General features: G+C 45.8%; 1 protein-coding gene across 3 annotated transcripts in view; it reads right to left on the bottom strand.

Moving 5' to 3' along the window:
* Positions 1 to 21888, bottom strand: part of ESPN (espin) — a 284273-nt gene that overhangs the window by 53544 nt on the left and 208841 nt on the right. For all 3 annotated transcript variants that reach the window (XM_073603648.1, XM_073603646.1, XM_073603647.1), the window contains exon 8: positions 636 to 797. In XM_073603648.1, coding sequence (XP_073459749.1) covers positions 636 to 797 — 162 coding nt within the window. The remainder of the gene's footprint in view (positions 1 to 635; positions 798 to 21888) is intronic.

Raw genomic sequence — 21888 nt, forward strand, 5'->3', positions numbered from 1 at the left:
GGCAGGGAAGGGGCGGGTTGGCTCAGCCTCTCAGCGGCTCGCTGAGAGGCTGAGACGGGTGCCAGGTCCAGGGATCTGGGCGGATCCCGACTCTGTGGTCGTGACGATGCCCGAGCCTGGACCGACTTCTGTGATGTCAGCAGACAGCGGACTTCAGCCCGCCCTCTGCTGAAAACGGGTCGCAGGGGTGCAAAATGAACTGTACTCCTGTGATCCATAGGAAAAGTCCAGCCAAACGAGCTTTGGCTGTACTTCTGCTTTAAACATAATTACATAGTAGGGGAGGTCGAAAAAAGACACAAGTCCAACCATGTCTGCGTAAATATCATGCAACATAAAAAATTGCAACAACCTCTATTTTAATCTCCAGGATCTCTGCTTTCAAAAAAAAAAACGTAAATAATGCTTAGGGGTTTGTAAGTAATTTCTAGCAAAAAAAAAAAGCAGATTTTTACAAGAATGTGAGAAGTGTCAGGATTGGCTTGGGGGTCGAGTGATTAAAAGGTTATCATTATAGGCATTGCTGGCTAAGTTCCAAGCCAGGCTGGCCAAATAATTGGCTTTCAGATAATATAAGAAACTCGTGGGTGATGATGCTGGTTGAGATGGACTTTTTGATCAGTTGACCAGCCTACCTCCTCGCTGTGTGCCATCTTTCTGCCCTCCGGAGCCTCTGCGGAGTTCTGTCCCAGGTATTTGTAGTAATCCCCAGTGCTGGGCTGCTTATTGAAGTTCCTTGACTTTCGGCAGGAGTCGCCTCGTCGTAGCCCCTCGGGACTGCTTTCTCGCGATGTCAACTACAAACACACAAACAAGGCACAGCGTCAGACTGTAGAGCATATCAAGAAATATAATAATTATGTCACATAAAAAGGAGCAGCTGAAAATAGTTTTTTTTATAATTAAAGTGACACCAAAGGATGTCCTTATTCTCTAGAAAATGATCCACTACTTAGTGACCCTCTATGTGATTTTTCATGAAAATAGTTTCTTACGGTGTTTTTCTGCCTCCTACTCACACTACAAATCCCATAATCCATCTTAGGAGTAAACAAGAGAGGGTGGCTACAATCCTACATACAGTGCATGGAAAAAGTATTCATACCCCTTGAAATTCCCCACATTTTGTCATGTTACCACCAAAAACGTAAATGTATTTTATTGGGATTTTATGTGAAAAAAAAAAATGCAGATTTTTGCAAGAATGTGAGAAGTGTCAGGATTGGCTTGGGGATCGAGTGATTACAAAGTATCATTATAGGCATTCCTATAGTGAGGGACAATTATGGGACATAATTGTGAAGTGGAAGGAAAATGATAAATGGTTTTCAAATTTTTTACCAATAAATATGTGAAAAGTGTGGGGAGGGGGCATTTGTATGGCGCCCCCCGGAGTCAATACTTTGTAGAACCCCCTTTCTCTACAAGTCTTTTTGGGGATGTCTCTACCAGCTTTGCACATCTAGAGAGGGACATTTCTGCCCATTCTTTGTAAAATATCTCAAGCTCTGTCAGATTGGATGGAGAGCGTCTGTGAACAGCAATTTTCAAGTCTTGCCACAGATTCTCAATGTGATTTAGGTCTGGACTGTGACTGGGCCATTCTAACACATGAATATGCTTTGATCTAAACCATTCCATTGTAGCTCTGGCTGGATGTTTCGGGTCGTTGTCCTGCTGGAAGGTGAACCTCCGCCCCAGTCTCAAGTCTTTTGCAGACTTTAATGCAGCGTACACACGGTCGGACTTTTCGACCAGACTGGTCCGACGGACTTTCAACGAACTTTTGACGGACTTCCGACGGACTTTTTAACGAACGGACTTGCCTACACACGATCACACCAAAGTCCGAAGGATTCGTACGTGATGACGTACATCGGACTAAAATAAGGAAGTAGCCAATAGCTGCCCTAGCGTCAGTTTTTGTCCGTCGGACTAGCACACAGACGAGCGGATTTCTTGGGTCTGGCGGAGTTACGACGTAAAGATTTGAAACATGTTCCAAATCTAAAGTCTGTCAGATTTTCAACTAGAAAAGTCCGCTGAAAGTCCGGGGAAGCCCACACACGATCAGATTGTCCGCTGGACTCAGTCCGTCGGACCAGTCCAGTCGAAAAGTCCGCCTGTGTGTATGTGGCATAACAGGTTTTTTTCTAAGATTGTCCTGTATTTGGCTCCATCCATCTTCCCATCAACTCTGACCAGCTTCCCTGTCCCTGCTGAAGAAAAGCATCCCCACCACATGATGCTGTCACCACCATGTTTCACGGTGTGGATGGTGTGTTCAGGGTGATGTGCAGTGTTCTAACAAATTACAAACAGTACTTCTTATGACTTTCTTTCACCAATGTCTTTCTTCTTGTCACTCTTCCATAAAGGGCAGATTTGTGGAGAACACGACTAATAGTTGTCCTGTGGACAGATTCTCCCACCTGAGCTGTGGATCTCTGCAGCTCCTCCAGAGTTACCATGGACCTCTTGGCTCTTCTCTGATGAATGTTCTCCTTGTCCGGCCGGTCAGTTTAGGTGGACGGCCATGTCTTGGTAGGTTTGAGGTTGTGCCATACTCTTTCCATTTTCCAATGATGGATTGAACAGAGCTCCGTGAGATGTTCAAAGCTTGGGATGTTTTTTTTATAACCTAACCCTGCTTTATACTTCTCCACAACTTCATTCCTGACCTGTCTGGTGTGTTCCTTGGCCTTCATGATGCTGTTTGCTCACTAAGGTTCTCTAACAAACCTCTGAGGGCTTCACAGAACAGCTGTATATATACTGAGATTAAATTACACACAGGTGGACTCTATTTACTAATTAGGTGACTTCTGAAGGCAATTGGTTCCACTAGATGATAGTTAGGGGTATCAGAGTAAAGGGGGCTGAATACAAATGCACCCCACACTTTTGACATATTTATTTGTAAAAAAATTTCAAAACCATTTATCATTTTCCTTCCACTTCACAATTATCTGACACTTTGTGTTGGTCTATCACATAAAATCCCAATAAAATACATTTACATTTTTGGTTGTAACATGACAAAAGGTGGAAAATTTCAAGGGGTATGAATACTTTTTCAAAGCACTGTACAGTGGGGCCATGGCAGGGTGGCTACATTCTCTGCAGCAACAGATCATTTCTAATAATTATCTGCTGCAGGCTGTCCACAATTAGCCAGCAATAGACCTTTGTACCAATAACCTACTGCTGCAGGGAGAGGCTGGAATCAGCGCTGTCATCTCCGCCTTCGTCCTCTGTGACATCATTTCACTTTCAATGTAACACAGTTTGGAAGCATCTTTTCTTATAATATTAACTGGTGACTCCACCATGAAGTTCTAGTTTAGGCAGTTCCTGTTATTGTCACCCTAGCTTCTGATGGAGACTACAAGCAGCGGTGTTAATCAGGGCCGGGACAAGGGGTGGGCAGGAGGGGCAGATGCCCCGGGCACTGTGGTATCATGTGGGGGTGTGTCCCCAGCATCTCTACCTCGTCCAATCAGAGAAAAACAATGCGTTCGATGAATAGCAGCAGTGCCAAGTGAGCAACCACTGTGGTTACAATGCAAAAGGGCAGCCGATCCGCATAGGACCTGGAAGACTGCGGCAATCACTGTAGTATCAGTGACCACTACAGCGATTTACAGCTTCCACAGGGACCAGCAGGCTGAACCAATGTGACTACAATACAATGTATAACTTCAGCTCTTTAGTTGTAAATACATTCGCACTTATGCCCCGTACACACGGTCGGATTTTCCGATGGAAAATGTCTGATCGGAGCTTGTTGTCGGAAATTCCGACCGTGTGTGGGCTCCATCGGACATTTTCCATCGGATTTTCCGACACACAAGGTTGGAGAGCAGGAGATAAAATTTTCCGACAACAAAATCCGTTGTTGGAAATTCTGATCGTGTGTACACAAATCCGACGCACAAAGTGCCACACATGCTCAGAATAAATAAAGAGATGAAAGCTATTGGCCACTGCCCCGTTTATAGTCCCGACGTACGTGTTTTACGTCACCAGCGTTCAGAACGATCGGATTTTCCGACAACTTTGTGTGACCGTGTGTATGCAAGACAAGTTTGAGCCAACATCCATCGGAAAAAATCCTAGGATTTTGTTGTCGGAATGTCCGAACAAAGTCCGACCGTGTGTACGCCCTATTACAGTTTTCCTTTAATCCCCCTGCAAAATCTCACAAATACCTGTTGATCCTGCCAGTGAAGCCCACCGAATGCAGCTTCCAGTGATGGGATGACAACAATGCTGCACTGCTTCTAAATGCAAAGCAAAGTTGTCACCCTCTTGTGCCTGCTTGCACTAGAGTGATAGGAAAAGATGTAGGGGTGTGGCTACCAGCATTGTCACCCCTGATTCAGCCTGTAGCTTGTCATTTAGAACCTGACCACACCTAGTCCCGCCCACTGCTTCCCAGATTGGCAGCACTGCCGCTGTTGCTGAACCCCTCCCACTGTGAGCTGCAGTGCCTGGGAGGGGGGAGCGTGTGAGACACAAATGAAGGAGAATTTGGCTCAGTCAGGGAAGGTAAAAATGTTTTTATTTTATTTATGAGGCTCTAGCTTGCAGTTGAAACATGTATAAATTGCCAGGAGGGGGGGGGGGGGCGGAGTGTGTGCCCCTACCCCTCCTGAAGGCCACATGCCCTTAACATCTGGGTCCCCATGTTGAGGCAGGGTCTCATTCCCACAACCCTTGCCTAGTGTTTGTGGGGGTCTCAGAATCTGGAAGCCCCCCTTATTAATAAGGGCGCCCCCAGACGTTAATGAGTATGGGGTATTTAGAAAATATATATATAGCCTAGAAAAAAAGACATTCAAACATTTGACAAATCCATTATTAAAAAAAATTCACATACCAAAAATATAAGCCTCATCGTAAATTAATCCTCACCAAAAAAAAAAAAAAACACTGATGACCCACCGCACACAACTTCCCGATGGCAACATCAGCCAAATGACAGCTCCCTGAGCTGCCATGGCTATATAAAGGAAAGGGATAGTGGTGTCATCAGTGCCCATATTTGGCCACATTTAGGCAACAATGTAATGCTCGATTCCCCGCCCATTTGTTTGCGTGACTGGCATTTCCTGGCCATATAAGTGCCTGGGCCGGGTGACCTCAGTGGTTGGTAAAGACACAAGCAGCTGCTGCTTCCTTAGCTACCATTGACATCTGGAAGCTGTTACGTTCATCCACGATGAACACTCTAAACCAGTCTTTCTCAACCTTTCCAACACAGAGGAACCCTTGAAATAACTTTCCGGTTTTAGGGAACCCCTGCTAATAATTACTATATCTACTACTCATTATACATCGGTGTGATGCTCAGTGGGAAGTAGACATGTGCAATTCAGTTCCTTCAGGTTTTTTAGTTGAAAATTCCATTTTCGGAGATTCAGATGTATCCAAATTTCCGAATGGACTTAGTAAGAAATCTGAACGAATCCGAAAAAAGTTATAATGAAATCTTCTGATGCATTGAGAAGCTGGTTGTTAGGGAGTGGGCGGCTGTTGCATCCTTAACAACCATGACTCATCTGCTGTCAGCGGGATTCCCCACTGTCATAATGTAAGCAAAACAAGCGGCAACTAAAAAATTGTTTTTTAAATGGTGTGTACCCTTTTCCGAGTATGCAGCCCAGCAGGCCAGGAAGGGGGGGGGGGTTAAGCAAGTGCTTCCCCCTCCTGGACCATACCAGGCCACATGCCCCCAACATGGGGGGGGGGGTGCTTTGGGGGAGGGGGGCTCTTCCCCCCCAAAGCACCCTGTCCCCATGTTGATGAGGACAATGAGGACAATGGTCTCTTCCCTATAACCCTGGCTTGATGGTTGTGGAGATCTTCCTGTGGGGGACTTATCAGAAACTGGAAGTCCCCTTTAACAAGGGGGTCCCCAGATCCTGCCCCCTCAACATGTGAATGAGTACCCCAACTCATTCACTAAAAAAGTGTCAAAAGTAAAAAAAAACAAAAAAAAAAACAAGAAATGTCCCCCGAAGTAGATCCAACATCAATCACAATGAACACCTGCCGCCGACCAGCTTGGAAGGAAAAAAAAATTCTGCTGCCTGCAGCACCCAGCCGCTCCTGTGTCCTGTGATAAATTGGGGTGGGGGGGACGGGGTCATCCGGTGATGAAAAGGGTCTGCTATGGATTTTGTTGGGGGGGAACCCCACGCCATTTAAAAAAACAAAAATTGGCGTGAGGTTCCCCTCAAAATCCATACCAGACCCAAAAGGCCTGGTATCGATTGTGGGGAGTAGGGGAGGGGGGGGGGGAACCTCCACGCTGTTTTTTTAAAACTTTTTTTTTATAACTGCCACTGGTTTTGTTTATATTCTGCGAACAGCCTGAAATCCCGCTAACAGCAGACAAGCCATGGTTGTTAAGGACGCGGCCGCTGCCTGCTCCTCGACAACTAGCACTTTTAAAAATGAAACGAAACAAATGCTGGAAATACAAAGCAAATTCCGAAAATGAATAGGTCCATTGAAGAACTGATCTGAAAACGAAACAAAGCTACACTTTCCGGCATGCACATGTTTAGTGTGAAGAATGCTCCTTACACTTGCTCTCATGGGAGGGAGGGGGGGGGACCTACCCCCTTAAAGATAGCTAAAAAGCTCAATGGTGTCAGTGGGAACTTATCTGGGAGGCATAAATTGCTCTGGAGGAACCCTGGTTGAGAAATCGTCATCAAGTTCAACTGGACTTGTTCTGCAATCTTTAAGACATTTCATTACTTAAGTAGTCTCCTCAGTAGTTAGTTTGGACCAAAAACTGGCTATTTAGATGTTTGTACAAACGCTGAAAGTTTAGTTCAGCATTTGGACAAACATCTAAATAGCCAGTGTTTGATCCAAACTAACTACTGAGGAGGCTACTTAAGTAGTGAAACGTCTTAAAGATTACAGAACAAGTCCAGTTGAACGTGGCCAACTACTACAAGCTCCACCATGACCTGGACACATGAGAACCTTCACAGGGTCACGGTGCTATTCCGCCCAGCACGGGTGCAGTTAACAGCTTGGAAAGCCGTGTGAAGCACACAATAATTAGAGTCTTCTAGGTAAACAGCCCATTAAAGGCGTTTGTTGAATTAAGTAAATGAGAAATTTTCTGGCAGGCATGTAAAATCTACTTTTTGCATATTTCTCAGGCTTAACAGCTCAGCTAAAATATCGAGAGCTAGAGCTTGTCTCTCGCCAATTACGAGACAAGGGGCTTTATCACTTCGTTCATCAACGCGTCAGCTTAGCGCAAAACATTCTGTAAAAAATAATTAGGCAGTAATAACTTAATACGGGGTTTATTCCTAATGGGATTATCTAGCTTAAAAGTTATATGTGCGCTGACAGAGCGGCTAAAAAACCTGACGGGATACAGCGATGGTGTTGTTCAAGTGCAACACCAATGACAATTATTTCTAAAGGGTCAGTCCACCCAAAAATGATACTTTGGTTATACAGTAGATGGGGCCTGGTGGGCTAAGCCGGTCCCTGGTTTATACATTTTTTTGTATTTGCTCTTAATGGTGCAACATAAAGTGTCCGGGTTTGCTAAAGACTTAAAGCAGAAGCAAATATTGCCTACATAAAAGAGTCACACGTATTCTCCTGGAATCTCGGTGATCTTTGTGTATTTCTTCCAGATCTGGGCAGTAATCCAGTGTGAGACTTCCTGTAATAAGGACTGCTCACTGCTGCTCTCTCTCCTTGTGCAGGGGGGACTGGTCTTGTCTCCGCTCTCTTCTGTAGTCTTCTGTAGTGGGTGGAGCTTGTTGGGTCCCTCCCACAGCCCTGCTCTCTCTCCTTGTGCAGGGGGGACTGGTCTTGTCTCCACCCTCTTCTGTAGTCTTCTGTAGTGGGTGGAGCTTGTTGGGTCCCTCCCACAGCCCTGCTCTCTCTCCTTGTGCAGGGGGGACTGGTCTTGTCTCTACCCTCTTCTGTAGTCTTCTGTAGTGGGTGGAGCCTGTTGGGTCCCTCCCACAGCCCTGCTCTCTCTCCTTGTGCAGAGGGACTGGTCTTGTCTCCACCCCTCTCCTGTAGTTTTCTATAATGGGTGGAGCCTGTTGGGTCCCTCCCACAGCCCTGCTCTCTTTCCTTGTGCAGGGGGGCTGTTCATGTCTCTGCCCCCCTCCTGTAGTTTTCTATAATGGGTGGAGCCTGTTGGGTCCCTCCCACAGCCCTGCTCTCTTTCCTTGTGCAGGGGGGCTGTTCATGTCTCTGCCCCCCTCCCGTAGTTTTCTGTAGTGAGCGTGGACTGTTGGACCCCTCCCACAGTTCTGCTTTCTCCCCTTGTACAGGGTGACTGGTCTTGTCTTTGCCCATCCTGTAGTTTTCTACAGGCAGCCCGTAATGGGTGGGGACTGCTGGGTCCCTCACACAGTTCTGCTCTCTCTCCTTTTGCAGGGGTGCTGGTCTTTTCCCCGCCCCCCCCCTGTAATTTTCTGCAGGCAGCCTGTAGTGGGTGGGGCCTGATGGCCCCCCATAGCTCTGCTCTCTCTTCTTTGGCAGAGTGACTGGTCTTGTCTCCGTCCCCTCCTGTAGTTTTCTGTAATGGGTGGGGACTGTTGGACCCGTCCCACAGTTCTGCTTTCTCCCCTTGTGCAGGGTGACTGGTCTGGTCTCCGCCCCCTCCTGTAGTTTTCTGTAATGGGTGGGGACTCTTAGACCACTCCCACAGTTCTGCTCTCTCTCCTTGTGCAGGGGGGCTGGTCTTGTCCCTGCCCCCTTCTGTAGTTTTCTGCAGGCAGCCTGTAGTAGGTGGGGCCTGCTGGGCCCCTCCCACAGCTCTGCTCTTTCTCTGCTGTTTCTCCTCGTGCAGGGTGACTGGTCTTGTCTCCGCCCCCTCCAGTAGTTTTCTGCAGGACGCCTGTAGTGGGTGGGACCTGCTGAGCCCCTCCCACAGCTCTGTTCCTTCTCCTTGTGCGGGGTGACTGGTCTTGTCTCTGCCCCCTCCAGTCGTTTTTCTGCAGGCAGCCTGTGGTGGGTGGGGCCTGCTGGGCCCCTCCTACAGCTCTGCTCTCTGTACAGATGTGCAGTGCGGTGATGATGTCACTGCTACTTTTACAAGGTAATATTTAAGTTTGCAAATGCATTTGTGCACAAAAAGTGGATTTTCTTTTCTTTTTGATTATTGAGGAATATATTAAAAGTTTTTGTGATTGAAGTGATACTTAAGGCAACGGACAGCTTTTATTCTTTTTGTTAAAACTTTTATCCCAAAAGAAACAAAAAACGGTTTCTGATACTACTTAAAAAGTGTTTTAGAGTCTGGCTAAACCTATTAGTCCATCTACTATAGTAGTCTATATAGAATAATATAGAGACATAACCCACAATGTATGGCACCACATCCAATTAAAATATGAAAAACCAACAACCAAAAATCTATAGGACTTTAAAGGTTGCCAATGGTAATCTCAAAATAGAAAAGAAGAGTACTCATGAAAGTATAAAATACAAAATATATTGTGATAACATGATTAAAATAATCATTAAAAACATATTGAAGTGGATCGACAAATCGACTGGATACAACATTCTCCCAAATGTAAATGTAAATGACTATACAGAGAAACCCGTTGTGATGGCCCATCAATAATGAACAGCTTAGATATTGAAGGAAAATGCATATATGATAATCTTCCATATGCAGGGCCAATCGAAGGTTCAATGTACCATCACCAATATGGACAACTACGCGTTTCGCCACGCGGCTTCCTCAGGGAATTCTCCTGGTGCTAAGCTGAAGTGAGAGACATGGAGTAACTGATCCACAGCGTAATGGGAAAAAGAAGGCCGCATGCAGCCAGACCAAGGATACATACTGGCAATATTGCAGCTAGAGAGGAGAGATTGTCCGCAAGCAGAGCCTATACTTTGAGAGATAAATCAGAGATAAAGGGGAAAGGATAAGCACTCCCAAATGGATGAGGGATTTTAAGTGCAGTGGCCTTCTCACATGTTTGTCCATGCCGATCCTGGCTGTAGGCTCCTATCTCCCACATGACATAGATGAGATGTCCACCTAGTAGTCTATAGTCAATCTACTAGTCCATCTAACATTACCCTCTCCAAACAACGCTGCTTTCTGAGGGTGGCTCCTTCGCTCCTCCACAGACAGAGGAGATGCCCAAAGAGAGGAGGTGTGTTACTGACTATATTACCAGGTGAAAATAAAGAGAAAAAAAACCTAAAAAAATTATTTCAGCCACTATATTCAAGGAGTGGTATGCTGACATATATAAAATTTTTGTTTTTGGGTTTGATACCAGTTTAAGGATTGAAGAATACATGGGTAGGTCATTACCAGGCAAAAAGAGAGAACGTCCAGGGTTAACAGATTACACCGCCTAAAATATTAGAATTATGAGTTCCTAAGAAAGTTCAAGGTTGGGTGTTTGGCCAAATGTCCTCCCTTTGCAAATCCACTGGGCTTGCTGCCACCTTTAGGCATTTAATGGGAGACTATAATGGCTTTTTGTCAACTAATTTTTGCATTTACATTTTTATAAAATATTTAATATCATTTTTGTTATTTGTATAAAATCTCTTAAAAAATGTTATTATTTTTCTCTTCTTTCTTTTTCCTTTTTTTCCCTTTTTAAAGTTTTCTTTCTTTCCTTATTCCCGTTATGCTTTTGGGTATTTTTTTGACATAAGGTTCAGTCAAGCTCATCTGTTGTTTATATTACTTTCTATGAGATTCTGGCATGGTTATCGTGGGGTTCCCTACTACTTATAATAGGGTTGCACCAATACTAAGCATTTACACAAATATTGGTCCTCGTGCAAATGCTCAGATACCTGAAACTGATACTTTCGGGCTCATTTCTTTCAGATGTCAGCGGGATTTCCCCATTGACGGCTGAAATGTAAAAAACAAAACAAAAAAAAACCTGGCAAGTATTGGTTGTTAAGGAGCGGTGCCGCCACGTCCTTAACAACTCATGTCTCATTCAGCTGTCAGTGGGGTTCCCCTTTTGACAGCTGAAGTGTAAACTAAGTCCTGACAATTGGAGTTGTCAAAAAAAAAGTTTATCAACAACATTGCTCAGCCACTGAAAGATAACATTGTTTCTTTTTGGAATATTTCTGTTTATACATCTACAGCTCAAAGGGATGAACTTTGATCTGCAGATGAAGTCAGTTCAAAGCAACCTGTCAAGTACATTTTTATTTATTTATTTATTTTATTTTGTATTAAATGTAACTCTGTTTAATTCCTTATTACCCCTTAATTTACTCTAATCAGCCATAATTAACTCCTTATTCTCCTTCTCCATTTCATTATTTTCCTGCTGATTTATTTTTGTTCACTTCTATTTTAGTAACTATTAATAATTCAAACTTTTTTTTTTTTGTTTGCTTTGATCATTAATATTTTTTATACTTTGAACATACGTATATGTACATGTTTCACATTTTAAAAAAAAAGCGCAAAATTAAAAAAAAAATATTTAATTTGTAAATAACTTTTCAATGCTTGGTACCATTGCTGACAGGTGAAGTGTAAAGAAAACAGTTGCAGTAGGTACCGTAATTGGTATCGGCGAGAACTGAAAAAAAAAGTATCGGTACTCGTAAAAAAAAAAGTGGTATTGGGGTATCACTAATTTTTAGTATATATGAAGATGTAAGATTGCCATTTGATTATGTTATGTTATGGGATTATTCCCAAAACTTTATACATTATTATTAAACTCTTTTTGTTTGATCTGAATTTGTTTTGATTCTTAAATAATAAAATAAAATAAGATAAAAAAAATTGACATGTATTACAGAATGTTTTGTGCAGTCTGGGGTTTCTAATAAGAAAGCCCAGCATTAGCTTTGCACTTGTTGACTGGTCCCACAAACTAAAGATCGACATGGCAGCTTCTCTATTAGGAGGGGTGGGGTGTCCTTCCTCAGAGTCATTTATGTCTTTGTGCAACCTGATACGAGCCTACTAGGTCTGTTTGGAGGTGGAATGTCCCTTCTCTGACCCATCAGCTGAGTGTATAACCTGATATCCAGATATTAGGTCTGTATTCACTTTTGGGAGGAGGGGATGTCCCTCCTTTTATCCTTCAGCTATGTGTGTAACCTGAGATTCAAGAAATACTCCCACCTCTTTGTAGCTAATAACTGCAGCAATTTAAAAAAAAATCTAACTTACCCAAAATGGCCAGGTGATGTGCAGGGTCATCGAAATTCTGGTCTTAAGAGCCCAGGTCAATGCCCGGGTGTGGACATTTCCCATTGGCTGTTTAGCAATTGGTTAGGCGATGCAGAGGGTCTTCTATTTCTATTTTCTGGTCCTTCATTGAGTGCCCAAGTTGGGTGTGGACATTTCTAATTGGCTGTTCAGCCCATTTAGAGCTAATGGGAAATATCCATTGGTCACATGATGTGGCGGGTCTTCTTTTTTCTGGTCCTTCTTCAAGCGCCTAGGTCGGTCCCTGGGTTTTGGACATTGCCCATTGACTACTCAGCCACTGGCCAGCCAATGGGAAAGGTCTACTGGCCATGTGATGAAGAGGGCCTTCTAGTTTCTGGTCCTTCTTCAAGTGCCCACTGCCCAGGTCAGTGCCTGGGTTTGGATATTGCCTATTGACTACTTAGCCACTGGACAGCCAATATAAAGGGTCTACTGGTCATGTGATGCAGAGGGTCTCCTATTTTCTGGTACTTCTTCAAGGGCCCAGGTCACTGCTGGGTGTGGACATGTCCCTTTGGCTGTTCAGCCAGTGGACAGCCACTGGGGAATCGTAATTGGTCACATGATATCTGGGGTCTTCTATCTTCTGGTCCTTCTTCCAGTGCCAAGTTTGAGACCTGGTTTGTAGACATTTTGTATTGGCTGTCCAGCAGTGGGTTCTCTCAGGCTCCAGAAGACTGAAGAGGCGTGATTAGGTCACGTCAACATGACTAGTCAGTGGTTGGCCTGGACTGCATCGCTGGATGGCTGGTCTCTACTCCCAGAAGAGGCACTGGTGATGGACATGTGACGGCAGCCTCAGGGGACACCACTAAGAGTAATGGGGAGGGGGAATAGGTTTCGTTTTGCACGATGACGGGTTTTACATTTACATTTGTGAACTTTTGATGAAATTACAATTATATACAGGAAGTATAATGAAAAAATAAATTTGTGTATCAGTGAGAAACAAATACTGTCACACCTAAAGAACTCATTATTTCCAGCTCTGCGTGTTCTTTTACAATGGTCATACGACAACAACTGAAGACTGAATTTCCAGGGGTGCCGGCTCTTCAATGTACATTTATTTCCAGCTCAGGGCCTGAAGAATTCATTCTTGCTCTCTATAATTATGTGGCATTAAAAGGTTTTCTCTATTGAGGAAATAATCCCTATTTAAATGCCCAGTGAGGTTTCAGGTTTTACTTTAAGGCTACCAGCTAACGTGTCACTAGAGGAGGTCCTACAGTCCTAACAGGCGGTGTAACTGAAGTCTGGAAAATAACTGAAGAGCGCGGTCAGTCCTGGAAATATAACACGTGTCTTGAGTTTGGGTGGTAAGGCTCTAAGACTCGGTTCACACCACTTGGACCTGAAAGTCGCACGACTTATGGTACGACTTTGCCAGGTGACTTCCTGGCGATGTGAGTACTAATTTGATGCGACTTCATGCAACTTTGATGCGAGGGAGGATGCCTGTGTAATCTTCCCGTAATGTCGGATCCAAATCACATCAATATAGATGAGGATCCGACTTGGAGGAGACTTCCATTACCCGCCTCTCGCCCGCAGCATAGAAAAATGATGGCGGGCAGGATCGCTCTCATTCTGGGCTGATGTCATATGACGTCGCCCAGTCTCAACGTGGGGGCGCGCAACGCGGCAACGCTGTGTCCCTGGGACATGGCGCGAGCCCGATCTCGCTAATGAGCCGATGACGCGGCTCTTTACCCATGTGATCGGCTGTGTCCAATCACACCCGATCACATGTAAACGCGGAAGTGCCGGTAATCGGCTCTCCTCGCCTCACACTGAGAGTGCCCTGATAATCAGTGCAACCCCAACAGTGCCCAACAGTGACACCAATCAGTGCCCATTAGTGAGGCCATTCTGTGCCCACAAGTGCATGCTCATCAGTGGCGCCTATTCGTGCCACCTATCATTGCCACCTATCAGTGCTCATCAGTGCTGCATATCAGTGCTGCCTATCAGTGCCCATCAGTGCTGCATATAAGTGCCACCTCATCAATGCCCTTCAGTGCTGCATATCAGTGCCACCTCATCCATGCCCTACAGTGTCGCCTCATCAGTGCCCATCAGTGCTGCATATCAGTGCCACCTCATCAATGCCCTTCAGTGCCACTCATTAGTGCCCATCAGTGCTGCCAATCAGTGCCACCTCATCAATGCCCTTCAGTGCCGCATATCAGTGCCACCTCATCAATGCCCTACAGTGTCGCCTCATCAGTGCCCATCAGTGCTGCATATCAGTGCCACCTCATCAATGCCCTTCAGTGCCACTCATTAGTGCCCATCAGTGCTGCCAATCAGTGCCACCTCATCAATGCCCTTCAGTGCCGCATATCAGTGCCACCTCATCAATGCCCTTCAGTGTCGCCTCATCAGTGCTGCATATCAGTGCCACCACATCAATGCCCTTCAGTGTCACCTCATCAGTGCTGCATATCAGTGTCACCTCATCAACGCCCTTCAGTGTCGCCTCATCAGTGCTGCATATCAGTGTCACCTCATCAATGCCCTTCAGTGTCGCCTCATCAGTGCTGCATATCAGTGCCACCTCATCAATGCCCTTCAGTGCCGCCTCATCGGTGCCCATCAGTGCTGCTTATCAGTGCCACCTCATCAATGCCTATCAGTGCCACCTCATTGGTGCCCATCAGTGAAAGAGAAAAATTACCTCTTTACAAAATTTTCTGACAGAAAGAAGAACTTTTTTTTTTTTTCTTCAATTGTAAAAAAAGACATTTTAAAATTCCACCATATCATTTACCATGCGATGTCCAAAGTCACATGAAAAGTCACACAAATGTGAATGAAGTCTAATGGGACACCAGACTATTCCTTGTGCACCGATATGTTTAGCCCCTTTCCCCCCTGACCGCCTCCCAGCCCTTTTAAGAGCTCTAAAAGCCGTGAGGCAGAGGCGGACAATCCGGCCATGTGACCGATGTGATTGGCTTTCACAGCGGTCGCATGATCGGAAAGCTCCGGATCGCAAGTATGCATTGGGAGCTTACCAATCCCTGCTGGCTACATTGCTGGGAGCGTGCATGGTAAGTTGTTTACACATGGCCACATATATATGCGGCCACTCGGCGTTAAAACCCACCCACCGAGAGGCTGCATATATGAGTAAGACCGGCACCAAGGGGCCAAATAGTACTGTTATTTTCTAATGAGAGGATACAGAGCGTACAGACAGAACAGCGTTATATGAGGATAGCTCTAATAGTTGGACACGGGTGGACGACAAGCATACCGGAGAATACCAGATACAGTTGTACGGAAACCTACATAAGGACTCCGGCTCCGTTTGCCACGAGTGCATGGGTGGCCTTGCTAAGGTAAGTACAGAAGGGTGAGGGGGGAGAACAGAATCCATCAGCTGGTCAGGTGGTGGTCCAGTTGTTCCTCCATGAGTCCAATGCTTGTTCTAATATAGATCTGTGAGGTCCCTCCAAGTTGTATGCCATGTTGAGCCTTGACGAAGGGGGAAGTGATGTTGCTCTGAAACGCGTTGGCCCTTTTTCTATGACTCTTTTTTTTTTTTTTACCAACAATTAAAATAATCTTATGCCGTGTACACAGGGGCGGACTTTCCGACGGACTTTTGACAGACTTCCGACTGACTTTTTTTTACGAACGGACTTGCCTACACACGACTGGACTACGGACGGACTTGCCTACACACAGCCGGACTTTCCGGCGGACCTAGTTCCCGACGGAGTTACGGCGGACTTTCCAAATGAACGGACTTGCCCACACACACTTGCCCCGAAAACATGGCGTGGGGGTCCCCCCAAAATCCATACCAGACCCCTATCCGTGCATGCAGCCCGGCCGGTCAGGAAAGGGGGTGGGGTTGAGCAAGCTCCCCCCCCCCCTCCTGAACCATTCCAGGCCACATGCCCTTAACATGGGGGTGGGTGATGTTGACCACACCCCCTTCTGAAGTCACAGTCCCAGCATGCCCAGGGACTGGTCTGACGCTACTTTCTGTATTTCTAAGGTAGTGTTCCAGGGCACGGTTAGTAAGAGCTTGTTTGCTGTCCTCCTAAGACTCACACCACCGATGCAGGGACCTTTTTTCCTTCCATTAACACCACCAATGCATAAACATTTTCTTTCAGTGACACCACCAATGCATAGACATTTTCTTTCAGTGACACCACCAATGCATAGACATTTTCTTTCAGTGACACCACCAATGCATAGACATTTTCTTTCAGTGACACCACCAATGCATAGACATTTTCTTTCAGTGACACCACCAATGCATAAACATTTTCTTTCAGTGACACCACCAATGCATAGACATTTTCTTTCAGTGACACCACAAATGCACAGACATTTTTTCCTTCTGACGACACCGCCGACTCAGGGACATTTTTATCTTCCAGTGACACCACCAACACATGGACATTTCCTCTCAGGGGCGCCTCCAATGCATGGGCATTTTTTCCTTCTCGTAATACCACTGAACATTTTTTATATTGATCTTAACTGCTAGTTTTGTATAAAGATATATTAATAAATATTTGCTTGTAATAGCATAGGGATGTAGCTTTGTTGCTCTTCCAGAGGTATCACCTAGAGAATCACATTGATTTCTTGTGTTCCATGTCCAGGTACCGGGAATGGGTCATCCAGCACCCAGGGCAATGATCCAGAACTGCACCCCTCTTCCTCAATGTTTTTATATGTAATGTGTCTATTCTTTGTCCCCTTGATTGTCTGCGCCCAGGGCAGCTTCCCCTCCTGCCCACCCCTTGTCCCGGCCCTGTCTATGTCTTTGTAACCCCACAGACTCAGCAGCCACCCAAAGACATAAAATTGACACCAAGACGACAGAAAACGGTCAGATTGGGCGACCATCCCAAGACTGTAGCTATCACTTATGTCACAAAACATTTCTCCGCCTGGGAACCAGTCATTACATATTTAACGTTTAAAAAAGAACTTAAAAAAAAAAACAAAAAACAGGAACTTTCTCTAATGGGGCCGCAGACAACACCAAAAACCCCGACAGAGGTTCTAACCTTCCCAGGCGGGGTCTCGGCTTCCTGTTCCAAAATATTCCTCCCACGCTTCCCGTCTCAGCGAGGGGAAATCTCTTCATTGTGGGACAGAAATAGTAAAAGAAAACCAGAGAGAGGTTTTCATCCTTCCTTATTCTTTATAAAACCAAAAAGAAATGTTTTGGGTGAAGTTGCTCTTTAAATGTATTGCTTAACACAGTAAAAGCGAAAAAGGAACCAACTGAAGGGAAAAAAAATCCCTGATGAACCACATCACACATCCAAGTCACATCAAGCTGAACGATAGATCATCCAGAACTGAGATTTCAGTGTTTGGTACATTATTCAGGAGAGGTAAACTGTCTGGCAGTCTCTTCTATTTCTCAAGAGCTCTAATAATACGATCTTAGCATTCAGTTATCAGGTCTGTACACCTACCGTGCCCAATATGAGGGGTTCCCACCATCCCTGTGCTGAGTTCCCGGGTCTGTACACCCGCTGTGCCCATTATGAGGGGTTCCCACCATCCCTGTGCTGAGTTCCCGGGTCTGTACACCCGCTGTGCCCATTATGAGAGGTTCCCACCATCCCTGTGCTGAGTTCCCGGGTCTGTACACCCGCTGTGCCCATTATGAGGGGTTCTCACCATCCCTGTGCTGAGTTCCCGGGTCTGTATACCTGCTGTGCCCATTATGAGGAGTTCCCACCATACCTGTGCTGAGTTCCCGGGTCTGTACACCCGCTGTGCCCATTATGAGGGGTTCCCACCATCCCTGTGCTGAGTTCCCGGGTCTGTACACCCGCTGTGCCCATTATGAGGGGTTCCCACCATCCCTGTGCTGAGTTCCCGGGTCTGTACACCCGCTGTGCCCATTATGAGGGGTTCTCACCATCCCTGTGCTGAGTTCCCGGGTCTGTATACCTGCTGTGCCCATTATGAGGAGTTCCCACCATACCTGTGCTGAGTTCCCGGGTCTGTACACGCGCTGTGCCCATTATGAGGGGTTCCCACCATCCCTGTGCTGAGTTCCCGGGTCTGTACACCCGCTGTGCCCATTATGAGGGGTTCTCACCATCCCTGTGCTGAGTTCCCGGGTCTGTACACCCGCTGTGCCCATTATGAGGGGTTCTCACCATCCCTGTGCTGAGTTCCCGGGTCTGTATACCTGCTGTGCCCATTATGAGGGGTTCTCACCATCCCTGTGCTGAGTTCCCGGGTCTGTACACCCGCTGTGCCCATTATGAGGGGTTCCCACCATCCCTGTGCTGAATTCTTGGGTCTGTACACCTGCTGTGCCCATTATGAGGGGTTCATTTTGTTTATTGAAAAATGTTACAAACAACAACTTATATGCAATAAAACCATAATAAATAAATAAATAAATAAATAAATAAAACATATTTACAAAATAATTGAATATGATTATACAAAACAAGAACATAATAAATGGTACAAACCAAATTGCGCACAACACAATCCCTATGGGAGAGCCAGACTAAGGAACATCACCATCACCATGCATGTACAGTGGTGTAGTGGGTAGCACTCTCACCCAGCAGTAAAAAGGGTCGCTGGTTCGAATCCCAACCACGACACCATCTGCCTGGAGTTTGCATGTTCTCCCTGTGCCTGCGTGGGTTTCCTCCGGGTACTCCAGTTTCCTCCCACACTCCAAAGACATGCTGGTAGGTTAATTGGCTTCTGTCCAAAATTGGCCCTAATATATGAATGTGAGTTGGGGACCTTGGATTGTGGGTTTCTTGAGAGTAGGGACTGATGTGAGGGTGTACTCACTCAGGTTGAACTGGATGGACTGGTGTCTTTATTCAACCTTACTAACTATGTAACTATGTAGTCTTTTATCAAAAATATATTTGATCTTGAAAATCTAGGGGAGTGAATCAAGAATACAAAGAAAAGCTGCACACCCCGAGATCAACAGGCAGCAGCTACAGAGTCCTGATATTCCTCCACTCCCTTATCCAGGCCCCCTGCTGCCCCCTGTCTTTCTCAAGACCCTGAATCTTCCCAACCTCACCCAGAATGTCCTGCACCACCACTTCAACAGGGAGGATTTACTCCGTAAGGATACCTGACACCGTGCACTCCACGTGAAATAACGGACTACTAGACTAACTAAAAAAAGTGTTTCCAAATCATAATCCTGACGAGTCTGGAATGCCCCATACACCCACTCTGCATAACTCATATGGGGCAGGAAGGGTATACTCAGAGCCCTCCCAACCCTCTTGTACATCTCTATATTAAAAGGGCACTGAAGTAGAAAGTGATCCATGGACTCCACCACTCCATCACATTCTACTCTTGGGCAGCCGATCACTCATGGAAAGTAACTTCAAGTTGCCCTTCACATATAGTTTTCCATGAAAGGCAAGCCAAGTCTGATCCCTAAACTTCAATGGGATTCTCTCCAAATTAATCAATCGCAAACCCACCCCCAAAACCAGGTTTGGGCAATCCCTTAAGGCCAGTGGCTCGCAAAAAGCAGAACTCATGATCCGCTTCTCAAGAAGTTTCCTTTGATAGAGATCTGACTTCTCCTGCTGTTACTTGCCACTGCTGAAGCATTTTCAAACATGGGGCAACATAAGCCGAGAGCTTATCATGCTTGACCCTCAGGTTTTTCACTGGCCCACCATTTTCCCAGTCTTGCAGAAAGGGCCTAAACCAGGACTGGAAAATACCAACCCACCCAGGCGGTCTCTCTGCCAACATGTTACCAAGATTGTACTTCACAAACATCAGAGAGAAAAAGACTACAGGGTTGATCATTCCTAGACCACCCTCCCGCCTAGGAAGGTAAGTCACATTCCTTTTGACAAGGTTTATTCTGTTCCCCCATAACAGCTGGAAGAAACAACTATAGACCCTGGTATAGAGAGACACTGGCAAAACGCAAACAAAACTGACATACAGAAAAATCTGAATCAGGTAAGTCTTGATCAGATCAACCTTTTCCCTCAAGGAAAGCCGCCAACATTTCCAGCTTGCCACATTGGCATTGGCATTCTCCAGCCTGTTCACTCAATTTGCATGACCATAGTCACCTGGGCCAAATTCAATGCCTAGAACTCGAATTTTTTGTTGGGGCTCCGGGAAGTCATCCGGGAGAACAAAGCTCTCACCTTCCACGCCCATCCAGAAAGCTTCACACTTGTCCTGGTTGACCTTTGAACCTGATGCCTCTGCATACTGCCTTATCACTGCGCCTCCCCAGTCCCAGAGACAAAAACAGAAACATCATCCGCATAGGCCACAACCTTCAAAGGAAGCTCATCAGCAATGCCCAAAGGTACCCCACACAATGGTCCACTCTCTAGCCTTCTAATGAAGGGGTCGATTGCAAACACATATAGCAGAGGACTCAATGGACACACCTGACGCACACCCGAGCTGACCACAAAGGGCTGCCCGACCTAACCATTAACCAGAGGAAAGATTTCAGGCCCTTTGTACAAAATATAGAGCCAATTAATGAAACTCCCCTCCAGGCCATATTTGTCAAGAAGGAGCCACAAGTACTCATGATTAACCCGATCAAAGGCCTTAGCCTGATCCAATGTCAGCAAAAATTTACCCCACCAGCAGCCCTACAACGCTCCAAGGCCTCCCGGACAACTAACACCACTGAGAAAGTGCTTCTACCTTGGACCGAACAGTACTGACATTAAGAAGGCTAATGGGGCGCCAATTCCCAATCATTGAAGGATCTTTACCCTTTGACAGAAGGATCACTGCAGATTGCCTCATGGAGGGAGGGAGAGAACCCTCATACAAACAGCCATTAAGAACCTCCGCAAGGTAGGGAGCCAGGATCGTCTTAAAACATTTATAAAATTTGGCTGTCAAACCATCTGGCCCTGGCGTTTTCTTGATGGCTAGTTTATCAATATCCTGGATTACTTTGTCTGCAGTGATTTAATCTGTCAAATGCATCAAAGGAACATTATTTTCCAGTCCTGGTGTAGAGTCCAAAAAAACTCAACATCCTTGTCTGATCAAGGTTCCTTCCTCCCAGGAGATAGGCATAGTATGACCTGACAACCTCCAGGATCCCTGACCTAGACTTCGTCAGAGAGCCCGTACTGTCCCTCTGGCCATTGACCGTCTTAACTGCTATGCTCTGTTTACAGTTCTGGTAAGGGTCAGGCGAATGGTATTTCCCGTAATCCCCCTCCTGAACCAAAGAGGTGTGCCGGTCATGTTGATGTCTCCTAAGGAGGAGCTTCACCTCAGAGATTGCCCCAGAATCTCCTCCATTCAAAAAAAGGCGGTCAAGTTTCCTCCGCAAATGCTGGTAGGTGATATACTTATCTTGCTGCTTCTTTCTTCCTATGGCCTTGAAAAGCCCAACAGTCCGCTGTTTTACAAGCTCCCACCATTCTGACTTGCTGCTGCAAAGGTCTAGGATCGTTACCTGCGCTTGAAAAAAATCCTCAAAGGATTGTCTTACTCTCTTGTCTTCCAGGAGGGCCAAATTCAATCTCCAGATACCCCTCCCCCTAGGTGGCATGTCTGGGGCATTCAGAGTCACAGATAGAATACAGTGATCAGAAAACTGCACTGCCCGACACAGAGGTGCCAAAAAAGGAGGAATCTCCCTTTAAAAA

The sequence above is a fragment of the Aquarana catesbeiana genome, linkage group LG10 (genome assembly GCF_042186555.1).
Source record: "Aquarana catesbeiana isolate 2022-GZ linkage group LG10, ASM4218655v1, whole genome shotgun sequence".
NCBI classification, from domain to species: Eukaryota; Metazoa; Chordata; class Amphibia; order Anura; family Ranidae; genus Aquarana; species Aquarana catesbeiana.